Here is a 19,546-nt window from a genome sequence, read left to right on the forward strand (position 1 = left end):
GTCATCTGGCTTGAAAGTATGGAATTCAAGTCATCAGACCACAGTTGCTGCAAAAGCTTTGTTTATGTGGCACTTTCCCGCACAGGTCAGTTTCAAAGGTGCATCTCCATTCATAGGGCTTTCAAACCCCTGTTTGCTAAGCTGTTTCCCAAATTTCTCAAACTGCCTGTCTCCAACAAGAAATCATGGACCACACTCCATGACTTTGCATAATGAAGAAAGGCAGTTGAAAAAAAGGGCAGAAAAAAAAAATCTTTGTAAATTTTGCTGGTTGCATGAATATACTAACACAAAAAGAAGATCACACTTAGAGGAATTTTACACTATGCCTTTCAACATTCCACTGAGTACTTCAGTAAAGATTACACAAAGCATTTCAATGGAGTTGCTGAGGATATTTTCTCCAGTGTGAGAGAAAAAGCATGTCTCACTGTTGAATCAGTGAATATACAATTTACACATTACAGATTAAAAAAAATGAACTCATCAATCTCTGAAGCAGGGTTTCCTACAGTCAAAGACTATCTAATATATGTGAGTATGGGCAGAACTATGCATGCAATTTTAACTTGATCACCTGATTTTTTTTCCCCTCCCAAACATCAATATTAGTTTTAGGAATGTTGGACGTGATTGATTTTGCTATATCCCTATAAAGAAGGCAGATGTTACCCTAAGAGCAACCTGATGATTTCATTGGTCTGCTTAGACAGGAAAAGATGTATTTAGTGTAAATAATCCTGGCATATTTGGGCCCTTAATATTGTTAGTGTGCTTTTGTGTGTATACAGCTGATTATGTTTAGTTTGGTTTACACAATGATGATAATTACTATGAAAAATTGTAATAATTCCTTTCTTAGTAAATCACAGAATACTCATTGACTATCTAGCGTACCTTCACTTGCGTGACGGTCCCTAAAAATGTTCTTGGGATGGACGTTAAAGCCTTCTATGTCATGTACTGAAGATGCTCTCCGTATACTACAAATGCTTTCTCTTGATCTGGAATGGGTTAGTGGATTGCTTGTCTGTATCATGTCAGGGTAAAGTCTGTCCCATTGCTGTTTAGGTGACGAATGGTCAAGAGGTCCTGATATATTAACCAAAGGCGAGCATTTACTAGGTTGAATCAGTGCTTTTGTGTCATCCACTTCTGATGGACTACAACTTTCTTTCGTAGGTGATTTAAAGTGCTTCATAGCCACTGAGTCATCGCTGTGCTTAGATGAGTCGACTATCACTGCATCAGGATCTTCCTGTGGTAAGGACTGCTTTCTGTATGTTAGAAGTCTCAATCCAGGTAACCGGAACCCAAAAACTCTACCTGCATATAAATACATATAAAGAAGAAAATCTTACATATTAGTTTATTGTAATAAAAATAGGTTTTTTTCACACACACTGCATAATAATAGCTTTAAATAATTTACCTGTTCCTAATAAATTACAATACTTAGCAATGTAATGTGTAAATACGGAACTATTGTATAGATGCAAGTTTTTTACAGTCATGGTGTTAAAAGACTTCGTGCTTCAGTCAGACCTAAGTTATCAAACTCAGAATAAGGACAACAGCATTGATTTTACCATCTATTTTAAAAGAGATAAGATTATGCACTCTGATGGTCCTTTCTGAATTAAAAAAATCTATGCATCCATAAAAGACTGCTAGAACACATTGAACTACTTCACTTTGTAGCTGTTATCCTGAACTAGGTATTTGTGGATTCTATTACAATTTGAACTCCATGTGCTTAATAGTGTACTGCTGATTTATTGATCTATTTGCTACAAATTAACAGGAAGATACCTGTGCTAATCTTTCAGGAAAGAAAAATAAGTTGTGTATAAGTTTTGCCACAATCCTTTCCGATACTTACATATTAAAATTCAATGAAACACTTATGTTGAATGAGTTTAAAATGAAAAGTAAAGGAACATGCAAGTAGAAAAAGCAGTGACACGGCTCACAAGCCTCAGTTGTACCCACCCAATGCAATTATCTTTTGTACATTCGTATGGGTATGGGCTTAGCTGGGCTTGATATATTGAAAGGCAGGGTGGGATATTCTGAGTGTGTGAAAACTAACAACTTTGTGTGATGGTAAGAAATCTTAGTAGCTGAGAGGAAGTATAAAATATAGTGCAAATAAAGAAAATATAAAGAAAGGACTGTAAAATCTACAAACTGTCCCTCTAAAACCACAAACCTAAATAGCAAAGATTTTGAAGTATTGTGTAATGCAACTCACAGGCGAAGGCACAGGGACTTCTGATGTACAGAAACCATAGTTAACAGTTTAGAAAAAGAAATGCTAAAAAAAAAATAACAAAATTAAATAACTGAAATAATTGAAATTATTAGATGCTATTGAATAAATGGTCTGACTTATCTAGTAGTTTCTTGTCAGTCATCACTTTGCTACATAAATATTTTCCACAGTGAATCAATAGCAAAATTACTTCTGAGGACATTTCAAAATGTCTTGTTATTCCCTCTTACTGCGATAAGAAAATCTATTTTGTGATAAGATTTTTTTAAAGTCAGTTTTAATTGCCAGCACTTGTAGCTAGCTAATATTCATTAATATTTAGCACTGAAATTTATCATCCCATTTTGAAATGTTTTGAAGTAGTCTTTCATTGATGTCTACGGCCAACAGTAACTGCAGAGCAATTGATGGCACAGCTTAATCATGTAATGTTTTGAAGTGAATGTCCTATATATTTAGTATTTATTTTATTTTGAATTCTAAATGAATGAACGTGCCCTGCTCTTCTGAAAGTAAAAGCTCTGTAAGAGCTGAAGTTACACTAGGAGATGATACCACAGGTCCATCTAGCACACTGTTGGACCTCTGATATTTTCCAATAGTAGATACATGAAGAAGGAGCCTAAGAACCACTACGGTGAGGTATTTGTCCCAGTAAATTTACTCAGTTTCTGCCTATCTGCAGTTCAGAAACTTTCTGAGCCAGAGACTATGTACAAACCACAAACTGAACTTTGGGTGTAACTTTCTTCCATGAATTTGACCAGGGGCTTTTGAAATACAGTTGTACTTTGATCTGCAAAGTATCCTTTATGGAACAGTACCATAATTTTAGCATGCCTTTGTGAAGAAGTACTTCCCCTTGCTTGCTACAAACCAATTGCCTCGGAAAGGGTGATAGTTCTTATGATATGAAAAATAGCTAATAATTGTTCCCTTTTTATAATCTCAATAATGTTTACAGCTTTCATACATTTGTCACATTCCTCATTGTATACCTCTTTTCCAAGCTGAAGAATACTTGTGTAACTGTATTGTGTACCTCTGATCATCCTTCTCACTCTTGTCAATTTCTTTTCATTTCTAATATATTCATTTTTGGCAGTGGCCCGAGCTACTCCCAGACTCAGGGATCAGTGCAATGACATAACAGGTTCTTATTTTGATCTTAGTCCCTTTCCTTATAATTCCTAATATTTACAGCTATCTACCCTTTTAGAGTTATCTACCCAGCCTGTGTCAATTTAAAATTTTTTCCATAACAGCTGAGAGATTTTGTTCTTTGATTGGTAACAGATAAAAAAATTTGTTTGCTGTTTTATCACTTGGCCGCTCAATATTAAAGGTTATGTCTGTAAATCTCATATCATATTCTGAATAATTTTGTGACATCCACAAATAACGTCACGTCACTGTTCACACCTATTTTTATTTAAGTAATTGAAAATGTATTAAAAAACCTGTGAGACTCTACTGATAACATCTCCATCTCAGTATTTAGAAATCTGGCCTTTTATTTCCACCCTTTTCCCATATATTTAAACTATAAATTCACAGAATTTTTTTTCCTTTTTTTTTGGACAGTTTCTGAAAAAGCTTGTTGAATTCCAGATATTTAGCATTGAATCTGTTACTCTAATGCGTATACAGACATGATAGTACAGTAGACAGAAATCTCTATTACATAAAACCAGAGACGCATATTTTAAACAGCAGGTAGAGGTGCCAATTTTCAGACTGCACAGCGATATTCAGCAGAGTGCAGCTTGGGAACATGTGTAGTTCTTCTAACTTACTAAATATACTTGAATAAATTGCTTACATTTGAAATCAGTGAAGTACATAAATAATTTTATTATTTTTAAATGCATGTAGAATGAAGTTGTAAAGCAGTTTATAAATCAATTTTTAAGCCTATTGCATTAAAAATGAAACAAATACTATTATTTATTTCCATCAATTACACTGAACTTCTTAAAAATACCGACCGTAGTGTATTCTGGAATTAGACACTGTTAAAGGCTTTTTGCTGGCACTCTATTTTAGTCACATTCATGGTGGTGCAGATGGTCTTTTCTGCTTCACCAAGTTAATACGACCATGTTATACTGCATTACTGATTTAGCTGTCTAATGGCAGTTCAGCTGGAAAGAATACTCAGTGAGAATTTTGCTTCTTGCTAAGACTCTTGGGCATGAAATAGAAAAATCAATTGAGTAGCTTTTTGCTATTCTTCTGTAAACTGTAATAAAAAGTCTCAAAGTTAAAGTCTGTATTTCCTGCTTTTTAATTTGAATATTCTTTAGAGGAGGAGCATTGGTATTCTTCTTCAATGAATAGATAATGAGCTCTGTGATGTGTTGGACATTCAGCTCTCTCCTGCAGCACTGCAGCTAAAGCTATCAGGAGGCCCATTCAGAATTTGTCTAGTTTACATTACACTTCCTTGCTCAGCTCAGTAGTAATACAGTTTGTCATGAAGCAAAATTCACGGCCCCAGGCCTGCTGCTGTGGTATAGACTAGAAGGGTCAGTGGAAGCTTTCCTGGCATGCTATTTACGGGGTAAAGTCTTTTGTTTGAAAGTGGACAACCCCTTCTTTGTGTAGGTATGATGTCAGAGCAAATTTTTCTTGGCTTACAATACAAAAACATTTTTGAGATGCAACTAGCTATTTACTAGAAACATAGAGACAATGTTACATTAAAATACTTATGTTTTATTGGAGATGAAGACTAGGTTGCCAAGTTCTTACTAATGCTGAGTCAGAGATTTTGTTTAAGTGGGGCTTGCTAAGAGCAATTGAGGAAAGCAGTCAAGTCTGAGTCACAATTCCAGGCTTACATTCCACCTCCTCCTTTCCAACCTTGCTTCACTGAATAAGTAATGTGCAAATGATTTAATCTGTTAGTTGCTTTTGTTCTCTGTGCTATCTCAGCCAACCCTTAGAGTTTCTAAATAGCAGAACTCGGTCGAAAAATACACTACGGACAAGAAAGGACACTTCTAAACTATTTGCAGGTGTTATCTCCAAAGTCCCAAATTTGAATTGACTTTTCTTGCCTTCTGAAAGCTTTTTAAAAATTCTGTTTCGTATTTTTGGAGGTCAAAGGAGAAGATATTTAGAATTCACAGAAATAAAATATTTTTGTTGATAGTTTTGTGAAAAAAAAGTGTAGGAAAAATCCTTACCTTGATAAGAAAAAATAATAGCCTTGCTTTTCCCTAAACATTGAAATGGGAAATGTTAACATTAATGGAAAATTGCAATTCTTAAACACTAAATACTGTCATATAGAATTTTGTGGAATTTTATGGCAGGGAAAAAAATATTAAAGGTCGAAAAAGACCTTATCAACAGTCATAATCATAGTTGCAGATTACCTACTCGTCAATACAAATTTCATTTTGAAAATGGGGTATTCCAGCAAGAACATAACTGAATAAGGATTTCTTTAGTAACCCAATATGCTGACATGGCAAGTAATTTCCCTTTCTGTTTTGTGCAAGCACTCTGTAACAAGGAATGGAAGTGATACTAAATATTGCCTTGTTGCAGAGAATGTACTCCTCAAATGTCTAGTGATGAAAATGTACACTTACATACTAGATAGTGGTAAAGTCAGAGAAACACTTCCACTACAATTCCTTTTGTGTTTTTAAGCTTACTGGTAGTTGCTATGTGCTATCCCAAAGTCTGTTTAGCCCAAGTCAATGCACATGTCATTCCTCGTTTCCTGACCTGAGCACTGCAGAAGGGTGTCCCTAGGAGACAGCAACTGTAAGTCATGATGTCTCCTCAAAGAATTGCTCAGCCAGTTGTTGTAGCATCTCTAGCAGCATTGCTGCTTTCATGCTGATGCAGAGAGGTAGTTATCCGAAACCGGTACACGAAGGGTCTTTCAGACAAGTCAACCAAAGGGAAAAACAATCGTAGCTGCTCTCAGGCTCCCTATCTGGCAACTAGATTTAGTCTTCTCTAGATTTAGACTTTCCAAACTCAAATCAAAGGAGCTCAAATGCATGAAAACTTTGCACAAAATAAATTAAGTGCGGTGTAGAAACTGTCAGAATTGCTTCATGGTATGATGTATCACCTGTCCTAGACTGAGAGCTAAACCAAACTCTGAGCTGCCTGTGTTCTGGTACAACCTGTTAGTTGTGGTAGAGTGATGAAGAAAACAAAGTCTTGGATAGTATTATTGAAGTGGATAATTATCTGGCTATAATATGAAACACAAGTTACTTTTTCAGCGTATAAAATTAAAGAATACAAAATACATATCCAGAAAGATCAACCTATTCTAAACAGAGAGACTTTTCTTTGACAAGGGCAAATAAAGTAGATAGATTATGACAGACTATCCTCCAGAGCATGGGTTAATTCAACAATACTTTTGTTCTGAAACTTCCCCAAACAATGAGCAATGTTACTTTCACAAAAAGGAGCACAAGTCAGCTCTTTGCTGAAAGATATTCTAATTGAATGCCTACTTTCAAGGAATTTTCAGGATCCACGTTACCAGAAATACAGATATGGGCAGTTGCTGAATTGCTGCTCAAAGACTAGGAAATACCATCTAGCAACTCGTGCAACAGACTGAAGGAAACAATTACTTTTGAGGAATGGAATCCCTGAACTTTGGCAGCCTAAAATAGCAGCAGATACTCAAATGTACTCTATGTAAACACCGAGGCACACGACGTTGCCTTCTTTTCTGTCCAGACTCAGCAGGCCTCAGACAGAGAATTAAAGCAAGAGCCAATTATGGTTTTTTTTGTAGTTCTTTTCCCACACATGTAGAGGAGCATACATAAGTGGATCATTTTCTTGCTCTACTCATTAAATAATCTTCATTTCTTTTCAGGCAGGAAAAGGAATCTGATTATTAACTTTAGAATCTTAAACTTATAATTCCCAGATACTGCACAGACACTTTTTTTTTTTTTTTCTAATCCCCTGGTCCACTTTAATTTTGGCACTTTGATTCTTCTTTTAATTTTCTCTAAAATTTAAGGTTGCGCTTTAGTTCTGTAAATATTAGTACCAGCGATCTTCTTTATGTTCCTTTGTAAGTGAGAAAGTTGTTTCATCTCTGTGCTGGTGATGGCACATTTTTATCTTCAGGCTATACTTCTCCTAAAACCTAGTATTGAGAATGTCTAAGAGAATAATAGGGTTCCAGATCTCCCTGTCTACAAATAGGTTTCTGGAGTAGCCTGGAAAAACATGAAAGGAAGGGAATGAAGTCTCTAGCAACATGTAGGGCTGTGCTGTGTGTGGCTGACCAGTGAATTTAGTCTGAAAAACATCATCATTGTCTCCCTTAAAAGATGGAATGGTTATATCCTTGAATGTTAATGTGAACCTAATTTACCCGTTTAGTTTTCTTCCCATTTGTTGATAGAGATGTCAGTTTACTAGATCTTATGCACTATGTTAAGATTATAGGAGTTACAGTGTCTTTGTGAAACAAACATAAGGAAAAATAATTTTTGGTCCTCTAAGAAAGAGATTTCACTTTTTGCATTTTTATTTCTTAGGAATAATTAGAAGTGGAAAGAAGAAAAAAGTAAATATCTGCAATGAAACAAAATAGCAAGCATCACAAAAAATATATGCAAAGAAGTCATCAACTAGCATAGTATTTTGCTGTCATGCAGAGAATATGGTGGGGTTTTTGGTAGATGGAAAAAAGAATTCATTCCATCTATTAAATCTAATCCTCAAGAAACTCAAATCAAAGGAGCTCAACCCTTCATCATCTTGGTTGCCAGACTTCATAGAAAAAAAGAATATTGCTTTTGTCTGAGACAGGAAGCCTGAGGAAGTTCTCAATATGTTTTAACGCTGAATTGTTATACTGCTACCAACTTCTGAAGTGTGTTTTGTCTCATGTATTGATTGAAACTTTTTTATGCTCTGCATACAAGAGCTTTCAGTGATAATAAGCTGAAAAGTATCACTACATTTGGATTTTATATGTCATATAATTATACTAAATTTAATAGTTTAGCTGTTATATGTATAGTATTGCAGAAATAAGTATTCAGAGAGTGGGAGCAAGAGCCCTATTTTGACTTGCACTCTTCTAGAATTATATAAAATGTAATGAGATTTTGAAATAATAGAATCAGAACAAAGCAATAAAAGGACTTTAGTAGATAGAGTTTTAGAAGATAGATTTACCTGAAGAAGAGCCACTCGAAAGGTTGTTACCATCTGAAATACAATTAAACTAGATTTACAAAAAGCTTTAGCTTCAAAAGAAATAGATTCAAAAAATAAACAGACTATTAAGAAAAGAAGGTAGAATATCAAATTTCCACCCATTTTAGAAGCAAATTCAGGTAGTTTGAATTCATATACAATACATTTAATCTGCAGAAGAATTATTCTAAAAGTACATTTCTGTATTTATCTGGAAAATTTAAGAACCATTCCATTAAGAATACTAAGATAATTACCAAGTTTATCACATAGATCAATATATGTTTCCAATTACCAAGTTTTAAAGTTGGCTAATGTTTCAGATAGAAAACTCAAGGAGATGTACCCAGACTAATGTGCTATTTCTTATGAGACTGAACCTCTTCTGATCTCAGTGATAATTTATTTGCTGGGAGATGCCAATTTTGTTTGTAAGAAACTTATTGAAAAGTTGAAGAATTCATAATCTCCTTAGGAAGAGTAGACTTTATCCACTGACACTTGTACAGAGTATGAACTTAGAGAAGTTTCATGTTCCTGATAGGGCTTACTCATTTCATGTCTTCATGGGAAGAACTCCTCAGACTATATGTTTTTGCCAATTGCTTTCAGGTCTTTGAAATGCCCAGCTTGCCTGGGAACTCTGCTCCTTAATATAGTCAGGTAATAAAGACAGGATTCTCTGCCTGAGAAAAAAGACACAGTGGTGGTAAACTCCCTTACTTTTATCTATATATCTATTTTGTTTGCTTACCTTAAAATAATGTCTACTCCACATTGAATGATATAAATAACAAAACATATTCCTTATAATCAGTGTCCATCTGAAAGCTGCTCAAATGCATTTAAATATTTTATCTGCAAAACTAGTAGAGTTCTCTTTGTCTAAGTGTGAGATACACTGATAGTTTTGAATTCTTCCTCTTCAAGGTTAAAATCTCCAATTTAACAAGTGCACAGATGTGTTAAGTTCTCTCTGCTGGTTCTTATTATGGATAATAGAGACATATGTATCTCTCATCCACCAGAGAATGAAGCAAAACTCATTATCTTTATACTTTCCTGAGCGTATGTATTATAATGTAGGATGACTTTGCAAAATCAGTATCCTAGCCTTCAAGTTACCTCACAGAACCCACTTGTCTTAAATGTCTTGAAAAGAACAAATAGGAGACGTGTTAAAAATGAATAAAACTGCATGACTGGAAGAAACTCCTGGATCTAGTTCAATCCAAGAATCCCTTTCATATTCACGTCTCATACTTACTATGTATTTATTTAAATAGCAAAAGGAAAATTTGCAGAGTCTCGATATAGCCAGAGTATTGTCAGACTGTGTTCCTTCTCCTGTCCAGTGTGCACAAGTCACTTCCACTGAAAGCTGTGTCATTCCCTCTTTTTGGTTTCTAATCTCTTAAGCAGAGATTGCCTTTTTTTTTCTTTTTTTTTTTTTTTTTTTTTATTGAATATTTGTACAAGATATAGCACAATAGCCCTGTGATCCTAACTGGGAGAGAAGGTAATGCAAACAGCTAATTAAAGTGGCTACAGTCCACAGAAGCTTCCTTTCTAATCTGAAAGCCAACAGTAACCATCATAAGGAAACAGAAATATAGCCACCCCACTTGTATTTCTCTGTTGGTAAAATAAGATGAAGAAAATGTATTTATTTTAATGTCTGTTAATTAGGCAGTTAGGTATTTGTGGTGCACTGAACTTGACAGTACCAGAGGTCGTTCTGTCTTTTACTGGTGATTGCTGTTTGGCTCTATTCCTTTGCTAAGAGTTCAACACTGTCTCCGTTCACCTAACATTCCCTGTAATTTACCTTTGAGACAAACACACGTATTGACACTGGGGTCGTCAGAACTGTGCTGCTGGTTGGCTAGATAGAAACCTTTGTCCTCCTGGACACGATTTTTCTTGACTAGCCCTCACTTATGATGAATTTGCTCCCAGTGGTGCAGCTAAAAATAAGATGCTGGGCAAATTTCTCATTACATTTTGGGCAAAGTCAAAGGGTTACTATTGCTTATATGTGCCATGTTCTATGTGGCAAACTCAGATGCATCAAACGATGTATCATGTTTCATGATGATGTTGTTCAGATATGTTTAGAAAATATATATGCTTGCTTCTTACTAAACTGCTATGCTTATTTATATAGCAAAGTGCTCTGCACAGAGAAAAATTACTGTTCTTTGAGTTAATTCTTTGACTTAAGGGAAAGGCTTGATCTGAATTTCAGTTGTGCTTGTTTTCTTTGTGGTGATCTCCTGAGATGTAATGCCATTGCTAGGATCAGGACAGAGCCCAACTTGATGAAGTATAAGCACCTTGAAGAGTCTCCTTGCTTGAAAGGTTTTCTGATTGTGGTTTTAACCATTTAAGAATATTATTAGCCTGTTCATTTTGCTTGAACCTTATCCAAAAAGTATGCATTTATTGGATGTATAACAGATCCTCTCATTTCCTTTAGAGGAAGAAGCCCAAGAAATTATTCTAAGGTGTCTTTAATAGGCTTATAGATTTTTAAGTAATAAAATGATAAGACAATCCTCAAATATCCTTCTTCAGCAGAATGCAGTTATATACCTAATCAGATAACTTTCTGGGCTTTCTCCCATGAGGTAATGAACACTGTGTTTGGGAACCAGTCTCAGTTTATAGGTTGGTACTTCAAGCTAGTCAAAATGTTCTAAAGTTAAATAAATCTGACTTCAGCTATTTTAGCCTACATATTAGTAGGAGTTTTGCTTTAGATAGGACTGGATTAGATATTAGAAAAAGCACTTATAGGTCAGTAAAAAAGCAGCATGCTCTATGTGGGGCAGAAAAAGACAACTACTCAGAATTACTGTTCTGAAAGGTTTTTCTCATCTTGTGCATGCATGTACATTACAATCCCAAAAATGGCCTACTTTGAGTAGAAAAATTATAGCTACATGTATAGATACATTCATATCAGAGTCCACATCCTCAGATCTATGACTTTCTGTCAGTGGGAAATGGCTGCTGTTTTTCACTGTGTTCCATCTGTGTCATGCTTGCTTTTATTATTTTGCAGTTACTAGCTTTACAGATGCAAAGTATTTGACAGCTCTGAAGAACAGAATCAGGTGCCAGAAGCACATATTAATTTATACCACTAGTTCCATAAATTCCTGTAGAAATTCCTCATCCAATTGGTAGAGTGGATGAACATGCCAGATTGGAATGTTTGACAGATTTGGGAATAAAGTTGGATACTTACATTCCATTTCATCAAGAGATTATTTAAACACCATACTTATATACAGAAGTTAAAGTAGCTTCACACTTTGTAATAAAGAGTTTAATTAAGTCTATACAACACACTTGGCAAGAATTCTTGTGTCATCTTATTTTGGTTAAAAACTGCTAGTAGCAGACAAATTTAAATGATAACTTAGTAGTGTTTACAAGTTTTTTTTTACCAAAGTGGTATGGAATTACATCTATTCTTAATTTAGTTCATTGTAGAAAATCTAGAGAAAGCACTTCTTGTTTTGTTTTCCCTTTCAGTGAGTATAACGAAAGGAGTTCTCTTTTCCAAAAGTGTCTTGCTAAATATCCATTATTTAAGCAATATTTCACAGATTTGGAAAATTATTAGATTCATGAAAATTTATGAACAACAGTTTTGTAGAATAATTTTTTATTATCATACTGACAATCAAGCAAATGTTAGTGTCTTATCAGATGTGACAGAAAACAGTCCATAAGAAAGGTTATAGCGTGGGTAAAATCCATTTTTAGGGCTTATGTAGCTCAAAACTTTCAGTCTTAACACTTCAATATGCTAAACAAATATTAATTCACCTAAAAAGCAGGTATTTATGTCTTCAAGCATTTAATAGATAAAGTGAGATGGGATGAAATTAAGTGTTTTTATCCCTGCGTATAGAAGCTGCTTTCAGGAGTTATAAAACATTTACATGATCTAAGAAAAGGCAACACTAAAAGCAAACAAACCTATTAGCAAAGACATAAAGAATGAATAGTGTTCTCACATCTGGAAGTGAGACAAAACTTAGAAAAGTGATTGGATGATGAATGGACGTGTATAGCAGGAATCAGTTTCTGTAAGTCTCACTTCAACTGCACAAGGTACCAACAGATCCTCACTGGAGAAGACGATGTTAACCAGTCATGGAAGAAGTGCTTAGAGAAGGAATTTCCTCACCTCTCTGAATGTAAATATGGGACAGATGTAGTATTAAATAAATTTGGTTAAAAGTTTAAACAAAAAGATATGACAAAAATTTGGGGGTTCTTTTCCCCCCAAACAGAAAGTTATATATGAACAAAGACTTCCTTCATTTTACCAATGAAATGCCAAATATTGAAAAATAGAATTGTGGCAAAAAAAGAAAGCAATGAAACAGAAAAGAGTGAAAAATCAGTTTGCTCTGATTTAGTGGCTCTTTACCGATTTTGTGGATGCTAGGATTTTCCAAAATGTAGCTATTTGATTACACAAACACGGGTTAGACTGCCATAGAGAACTTATGATAAATTCTTGCAAGGAAGAATAAAAGGAACAAAAGGATCAGCTGAAAGGATTTTTACACTGCTATTGTGAAAACCAGTATCTTCCCTTTTCACATTGCTGCCTGTTTAGCTTTTTGCTACATATGAGATAGGAGCTTTTGAGCACCAGACTAGAAATAATTCTATTTATATTCAATTTTGGTCATCAAACGCCTGGCAACATACCAGGGTTGGTTTTTTTTTTAATAATCTATTGTTATAACAATCTGCCAAACCCAATGCTGAATCAGAACCTAGTTGCGTTAGCCATCACAATGGCACATCAGCAAAGACAGGATCCCTGCCCCAAAGAGCTTACAAACGCTGTTTAAAGTATCTGTCAGTATTCAACTGGTAAATTTTTAATTTTCTGCCTCTCTGGAAATAAACGTAGTCTCTGAGCTCAACCTAGCAAATGTAAGTTACCTTCTTTAATTTGTTCAGATGTCTCTCAGCCCTTTAACTGATTAGAATTCCTCTTATCTGTTAGAGCCTTTGAAAACAATGTGCTGTGTGTACAGCATGAAATGCTTTTCTCTTACGTTGTGTTAGATTTCAGTCAGGAGGAGCACTGTGGTAAGTGATCTTGTTCAAAACTGTTGGCTGCAGCTAGCAGGATAGATGTTTTTAGAAAAGAGGAAAGGTTTTTCAAAGTTACATTTGATAAATTTGATGTCAACTCTTAATAAATCAATTAGAGGAAGAATGGTAGTGTGGAAGAGTTATCTTATTTTCTAAGGTCAGGAAAATAACTGTAATCTTTTTGTTCCCTATTCACTTTTAGTTCTTCTCTCCTGCAACCTGACTTAGTCATTTTTATTTGCTTTCAAGTTGAAAAGACATTCTAATATGAGAAAACTCAATCTAAGGAGCTCTGAAAAGAAATCTCTCATGATCTGTGGACTTCTGGGTAGTAGAAGTTAATACAATCTGAAATCTTTGTCATTAGCTGTTGCTTGTCTTGGTTGTTTGTCAGAGATTTATTACACTTGTTATATGGCTGGTTCCCTCTCTATTTTCATTCTCCAAATTGGTTGTTGGATTTGAAAGAATTTTGTTCCCCTTTTTTTTTTTTTGAACCAGTACCATTACTGTCCATTTTGTGTGTGATCCAATGAAAACAGATCATCTGCTTTACCTGTTGATGTATGTTCTAAATAGAGTCAGATGATGAAAAACAAACTTCCTCCTAGAGAATCTACTGTTTGACTTTCCTATGGTGGGAACATGACTTAAAAAAGATGGTTTTACTGCTAATACTGCTAAACAATCCACCTTTTTTGTGACTTTTTTGTTGCTTACTGATCTCTCTCTCTGACTTTTCTAAATTTTAAGGCTTTTGTTTATTTGTTTTAGTTCAAATCCACTATTGGACTGTACACAACATCTTGCAGTTATTAGTATTTCTGGATGTTTTGCATGGGTTGGCCTCTTTCTTAAGAATTCTCTCTGCCAAAATGAATTGTTGGCTATGTAGCATATTTTGTATCAGCATTCTTCCCGTCCTGCCCACACAAAGTCTGCTCTGAAACCACAAGCAACTAGGTAGGAGTAAGAGCAGCTGTGTGCCTGCTCTAGTTTCTGCCAGTTTCTGGCATCTGGCTGAACTCACTAGCAGGAGACTGCGTCATATCAAGTCTCTTTGCCTCCTTTTGCACCTTGATCTTTGTCTCTTTTATGGAGTGTGGAGCCCCACCTATTCACTTTTCAAGAACTCTCAGCAGGGAAATCCCTTGTGTAAGTCAGGTGTAAACACTGTAAAACAAGAGAAGGATGATTTGACTAAGTGCACTTTTTTTTTTCTGATGTCCTCTTTAGCGGCTTTTCGCTTTAAAGTATGGCAAGTGACAACACTTGAAAATATACAGTGATACATCGCAATAGCAGAACAAAAAGCTCTTTCAGCACATTAAGCTCTTTAAAAAAAAAATCGCCATAATGGGTATTTTACCTTGTATTTTTTCAGTAGAATCACATTAAACATGGACCAGCTGAACAATCTTATTTATGTTACAATTTTTTTTTAAACTAAGAAATAAAGTGTTCAAAGTTCACAAGATCATGGAATCCTGAAAATCCTGAATTAGAAACAGAAGTTGAGCAGTGTTTACTTGGTGTTAATTCTTTTTTTTTTCTGATGCAATTCTATTTTTTTTTTTTGATATCTCTTAATGGGATTTTTACCATAACATTACTAGAAGAAGAAAAGTGTTTTCCTGATATGTCAAGAAAAATGAAAAATGCTGTTGTATCGATTATTAAAAAACCAAAACAAAGCAAAACCCAAATGAAACAACACTACAAAACAGAATGGAAAAGGAAGTATAAAAACAAAATATTTTAAATATGTATTGTACAGAATATTTACAAAGGGTCTTTTAAAAACATGTGATATTTGGTGAACAATAATTGTTTGCAGGCTACTAGTTTCCACTGATGAGAATTTTCCTTTCCACAGCCTTATATTTACTGCCATAGTAGGGTTATGCAGACATAAGTGGAAAGACTCTGGCCCACCTGGAGTGAATAAGAGCTCTTTCTCCATGCTTAATGAAAACAGTATTTTTTAGTATCCCAATTAGTTATAGAAATAAACTTTAGTATTTTAAAAATGTGAATGATTTGGCAATATTATGGGGGGGACTTTTTGTTTATGTATGTTTCAATAGTCACAAAGCTTTGAGTGAGGTCTGATGTATTTTGTCCAGAAGATACAGTGCAGAAAGTCTTGATTATGAAGAATGGCAAAGACTTTCATCAGAAGGAACCTAGTAATGCTGTTATATGCACAGCTACAGGCCTGTTCCTTATAGTCTTTTCAACATAACTAGCAGAAAACATAATACAACATGTCATCACTTGAAGTAGTGGATAGTGCTCACATTGGGAAAATTCTCCCCTTGCTTCTTGCAGTGAAGATCGTACCGGCCTTTGTCTCCTATCTAGAGAAAGCTGAAGTGTTGATGTAACAATCACAAAACTTAGGTTCCAGGGCCTTTTATCGTACTAACATTAAAGATTATGACACTGCGAAAAGGTATTTTCCAGCTGTTGCTGAGCCAGCCAGGGGAGAGTGTCAGCGCTCACTGTCAGAGTGTGCTGTACTTCCCTAAGAGCTTGGACAAATGGGAATGTGTGTGGGGAAAGCTCAGAGCAAGAGTAGATTACGTGAGTGCAGATGCAAAGCAGAAGGATCATGTGCTGCTGCTGCAGAGTGAAGGTCAGCAAAAGAGCGTATGATCTGCAGATAGCACGACAGAAAACTGCACAGTCTAGCTGGGTAAGAAGTAGACTTTTGTCTTGTGTAGAGTTTTCTGATTTTGACAACACTTCTGTTCCAGAGTGGAATGAAAACAAAAGCATTCTCTCTATATCTAAAAACCCCACATCATTCAAGCCAATCTAAATAGTTAAATTTTATAAAATTGAGATGTTTAATTGTTTTAACTTTTTACCCCCACATTTTATATTTTCTAGTCTAACTTAATCAAACCTTCCACCAACTATTTTTTATTTGGAAAGGAAAATAGAAATATGCAATTTTGAACAGGCTAAAATGAAACACTTGGGTTATATAAAAATGCATATTTTTTTTTAAGTTTTCCGTTAATCAGTTTTTTTCAAGGGTAATGCACTTCCGTGAATTGTTTTACTTTTAAAGAAGCACCACTCACAAGATCTGTGCTGTTAGTACTACCAAAAAACTGATAGATTTTCTTGTCAACTTCATAAAAGCTTGACTACATTTAACTTCTTATTTTTTTGAATTCTGTCTTAAATGACTCAGGCAATGGGGATTACCAATTTCTTTGGTATCATTATTATCTAGGTTAATTACTCTCCCAGCTAAGAGTAGAGGTCAGCAGAGAACTTCCAATGATTAACTTACGATTTACAATTTTGGACGACAATATTGGCTTGCACTTCTCGGGAGATGCCACATTCTCTTCATCTGTTACATACTCAAAGTTAATAATAAACATCATTGCTACTCCCTCTTGATTTTTCACTGGAATTATGTGGGTGTTGCAAATGAAGGTAGATCCTGCAGATGGAAGAAATAAAAAAGAAAGAAATACATAAATGAAAGGAAACGTCACTATTTTTTCACTCCAGTAATTCCAGTTACAGGAACAGATAGTGAAGAATAGTTATTTGAATTTAATGATTTAGCATCAAGAATACAGCTTTTGACAATTTATTAGATTATTACCTCTTCCAAAAGATCTCTCCTTTAAAATGTCTTTTTTTTTTTCTCCCACTGAAATACCTATATAGACAGACTTGTGATATGGAGACATTTAGCACCAAAAGTAGCAACGTGAACACTGTTCCAACCAAAACACTAGCAAAGAAAGCAGAACCCCATTCTTCTAAATGTCAAACATTCTTAAAGCTTTTGCTTCTATTACAACAGCATGAATCATGCATTAAATATTTATAAGTGTAAATATATCACTATTCTTATTTTTGCTCTCAATCTTTTGGAGCTATATAATGTTTAGGTTTGTGTTAAGAAATATATTTGTTATCTGATCCTATGGGGTTTTGCATTCTATCATGGAAAATTTCTAAACTGTGGCAGTAATTTTCAGTGACCTTTTGAAGTATCTGACTTAACTGTCGTACACGATTTGAAGTATTAATTTAAAAGTACCCCAGTTTTTGTGTGTATGGAGCATACGCAGCTTATACTGCAGTGAGCAGAAGGTGTAATTCCTCAACACCTCTCGTACTCAAGGTGTCCTAGTTCAAATGCCTAATTACAGATTTAAAGAACTATTTGTGTTATCTCATTCAGTATAACTCTTAAGAAGCTTCACTTGACAAGGCCATTACTTTAATTCCTTCTATTAACTTAACAGAATATAGCTGTTCCAAAAATAATGTGATTACTGTAAGCAATTCATTAATGTGCTAAAAGCTTCATGCAAACACAACTGTGAGATGGTGTCTTTCTATAATAATTAGGGACTGGTTTAATGTACATCATCTGCAATTTATGTATTCAAATGCAGTAATCACTGAAACTTGATGTGCTGTGCAGTTTGGTAAAAACAGATCCCGATCTGGCTTACATGAAAAGTTTTTTTTTTTCCCATTGAGTAGAGAGATGGGAAAGATTTATATCATTAAAACAAAGATCAGATCCTGGTTCCTCACATTTAATGTAGTACTTGCTATAATGTGGTATATATGACAATTTGAGCTATGTATAAAACTGACAGGCTGGCCTTTCAAGTTTTACAGCTGTATCTTCAATCCATTTAATAAAACAGTTAAGCTGTGGCACTTGCCATGGTTGCCATGGTTACAAGCTCAATGACTTTAGTAAACAGAAAATAAGCAATTTAAGACTGTTCCATTAGAGCTAAAAATAGAAGTGCTGCAGGCCGAGCATTGCAGCAGAGACTGGTTAAACAGAGGGTCTGAAGAGAATTTAGAAATAATCCTTGTGGTTTAGCTAACTAATAAAAATACATATTGAGTTCAAACAATCAAAATTATCTATATTGATTCACTTGGAGATACTATTTTGTGACGTAGACTATGCTCTGACAGGCAGATTTACAGGTTGAGCAAATATCCCCCAGTCAGACACCTTTGACACGAAGGACTGAAGGTGGGGTGAGATTGAGATGTGCACAGTTTTGGAAAACAATGAACTCCAGTGGATCAAATGTTTATCCGTTTTTGCAAACAAGGATATCACGGAGCCTCAGACGTCTTTAAAAACTTCCCTGCTTTTGGAGACAAGGGTGTTTCAACTTTTGAAATGCTTCCCAGAGTGCAAAGTAATGACACTATCTCCTGTTTATGTAGAACATTCCGCCCTCAAGCATTTAACAAACCTCATTTGTACTGGAGCTGGGGATTCGCATCTCTGGGGAAATGCAGAAGCTGTTTAACAGTCCACAGCTTAAGAACATCGTGAAAAGAGCACAGGATTGAAAAATTAAGATGTATGTAGAAGTATTTTGGGGATAAAACATGGGAAACATTCATATTTGGTATAATTGAACATAGTTCCTTTGAATTGCAACAGCAGGCTGAGTCCAGTGTAGTTCATCAGTCTCAAGTTTCTCCAAGACACGTGGGCTTTTCAGGAGGCATAGAATATTTACATCATGCAAGTGACTGGAACTGGAATTCCACAATTTGACCAAAACACAATGCTTGTTGCAGTCACTGTTAGTGTTTGTCTTTAGTACAGAAAATGTTATCTTCCACACACTTACCAGTATCTGTCCTTATTGCAATGGCAATAGGGAAATACAAAATAACAAGGATGACTCTAGTGTGACTGAAAAATACGAGCTGAATGCAAAGAAAGAATACCAGCAAATTCAAAAATAAACTTTGAGTTGTCGGAGTTGCTGGCAATAAAGAAATATTAAGAAATAGCTTGTTTATAAACAGTCATTCAGTATTTGCGCTCTGGCATTCTACTGCTCTTCATTGCACTCAGAAAGTTTTCCCTGTTTTGTCTGTATACTGAATATTTCAAGA

At 35.0% G+C, this 19,546-nt stretch overlaps 1 protein-coding gene across 4 annotated transcripts in view; it reads right to left on the reverse strand.

Annotated features, from left to right (window-relative positions):
- KCNH7 (potassium voltage-gated channel subfamily H member 7) overlaps positions 1 to 19,546 on the reverse strand; it is a 228,201-nt gene that overhangs the window by 78,777 nt on the left and 129,878 nt on the right. For all 4 annotated transcript variants that reach the window (XM_065068678.1, XM_021290922.2, XM_021290943.2 and 1 more), the window contains exons 3-5: positions 16,926 to 17,081; positions 8,465 to 8,497; positions 898 to 1,326 (exon numbers count right to left, since the gene is read on the reverse strand). In XM_065068678.1, coding sequence (XP_064924750.1) covers positions 898 to 1,326; positions 8,465 to 8,497; positions 16,926 to 17,081 — 618 coding nt within the window. The remainder of the gene's footprint in view (positions 1 to 897; positions 1,327 to 8,464; positions 8,498 to 16,925; positions 17,082 to 19,546) is intronic.

The sequence above is a fragment of the Columba livia genome, chromosome 7 (genome assembly GCF_036013475.1).
Source record: "Columba livia isolate bColLiv1 breed racing homer chromosome 7, bColLiv1.pat.W.v2, whole genome shotgun sequence".
Classification (NCBI taxonomy): domain Eukaryota; kingdom Metazoa; phylum Chordata; class Aves; order Columbiformes; family Columbidae; genus Columba; species Columba livia.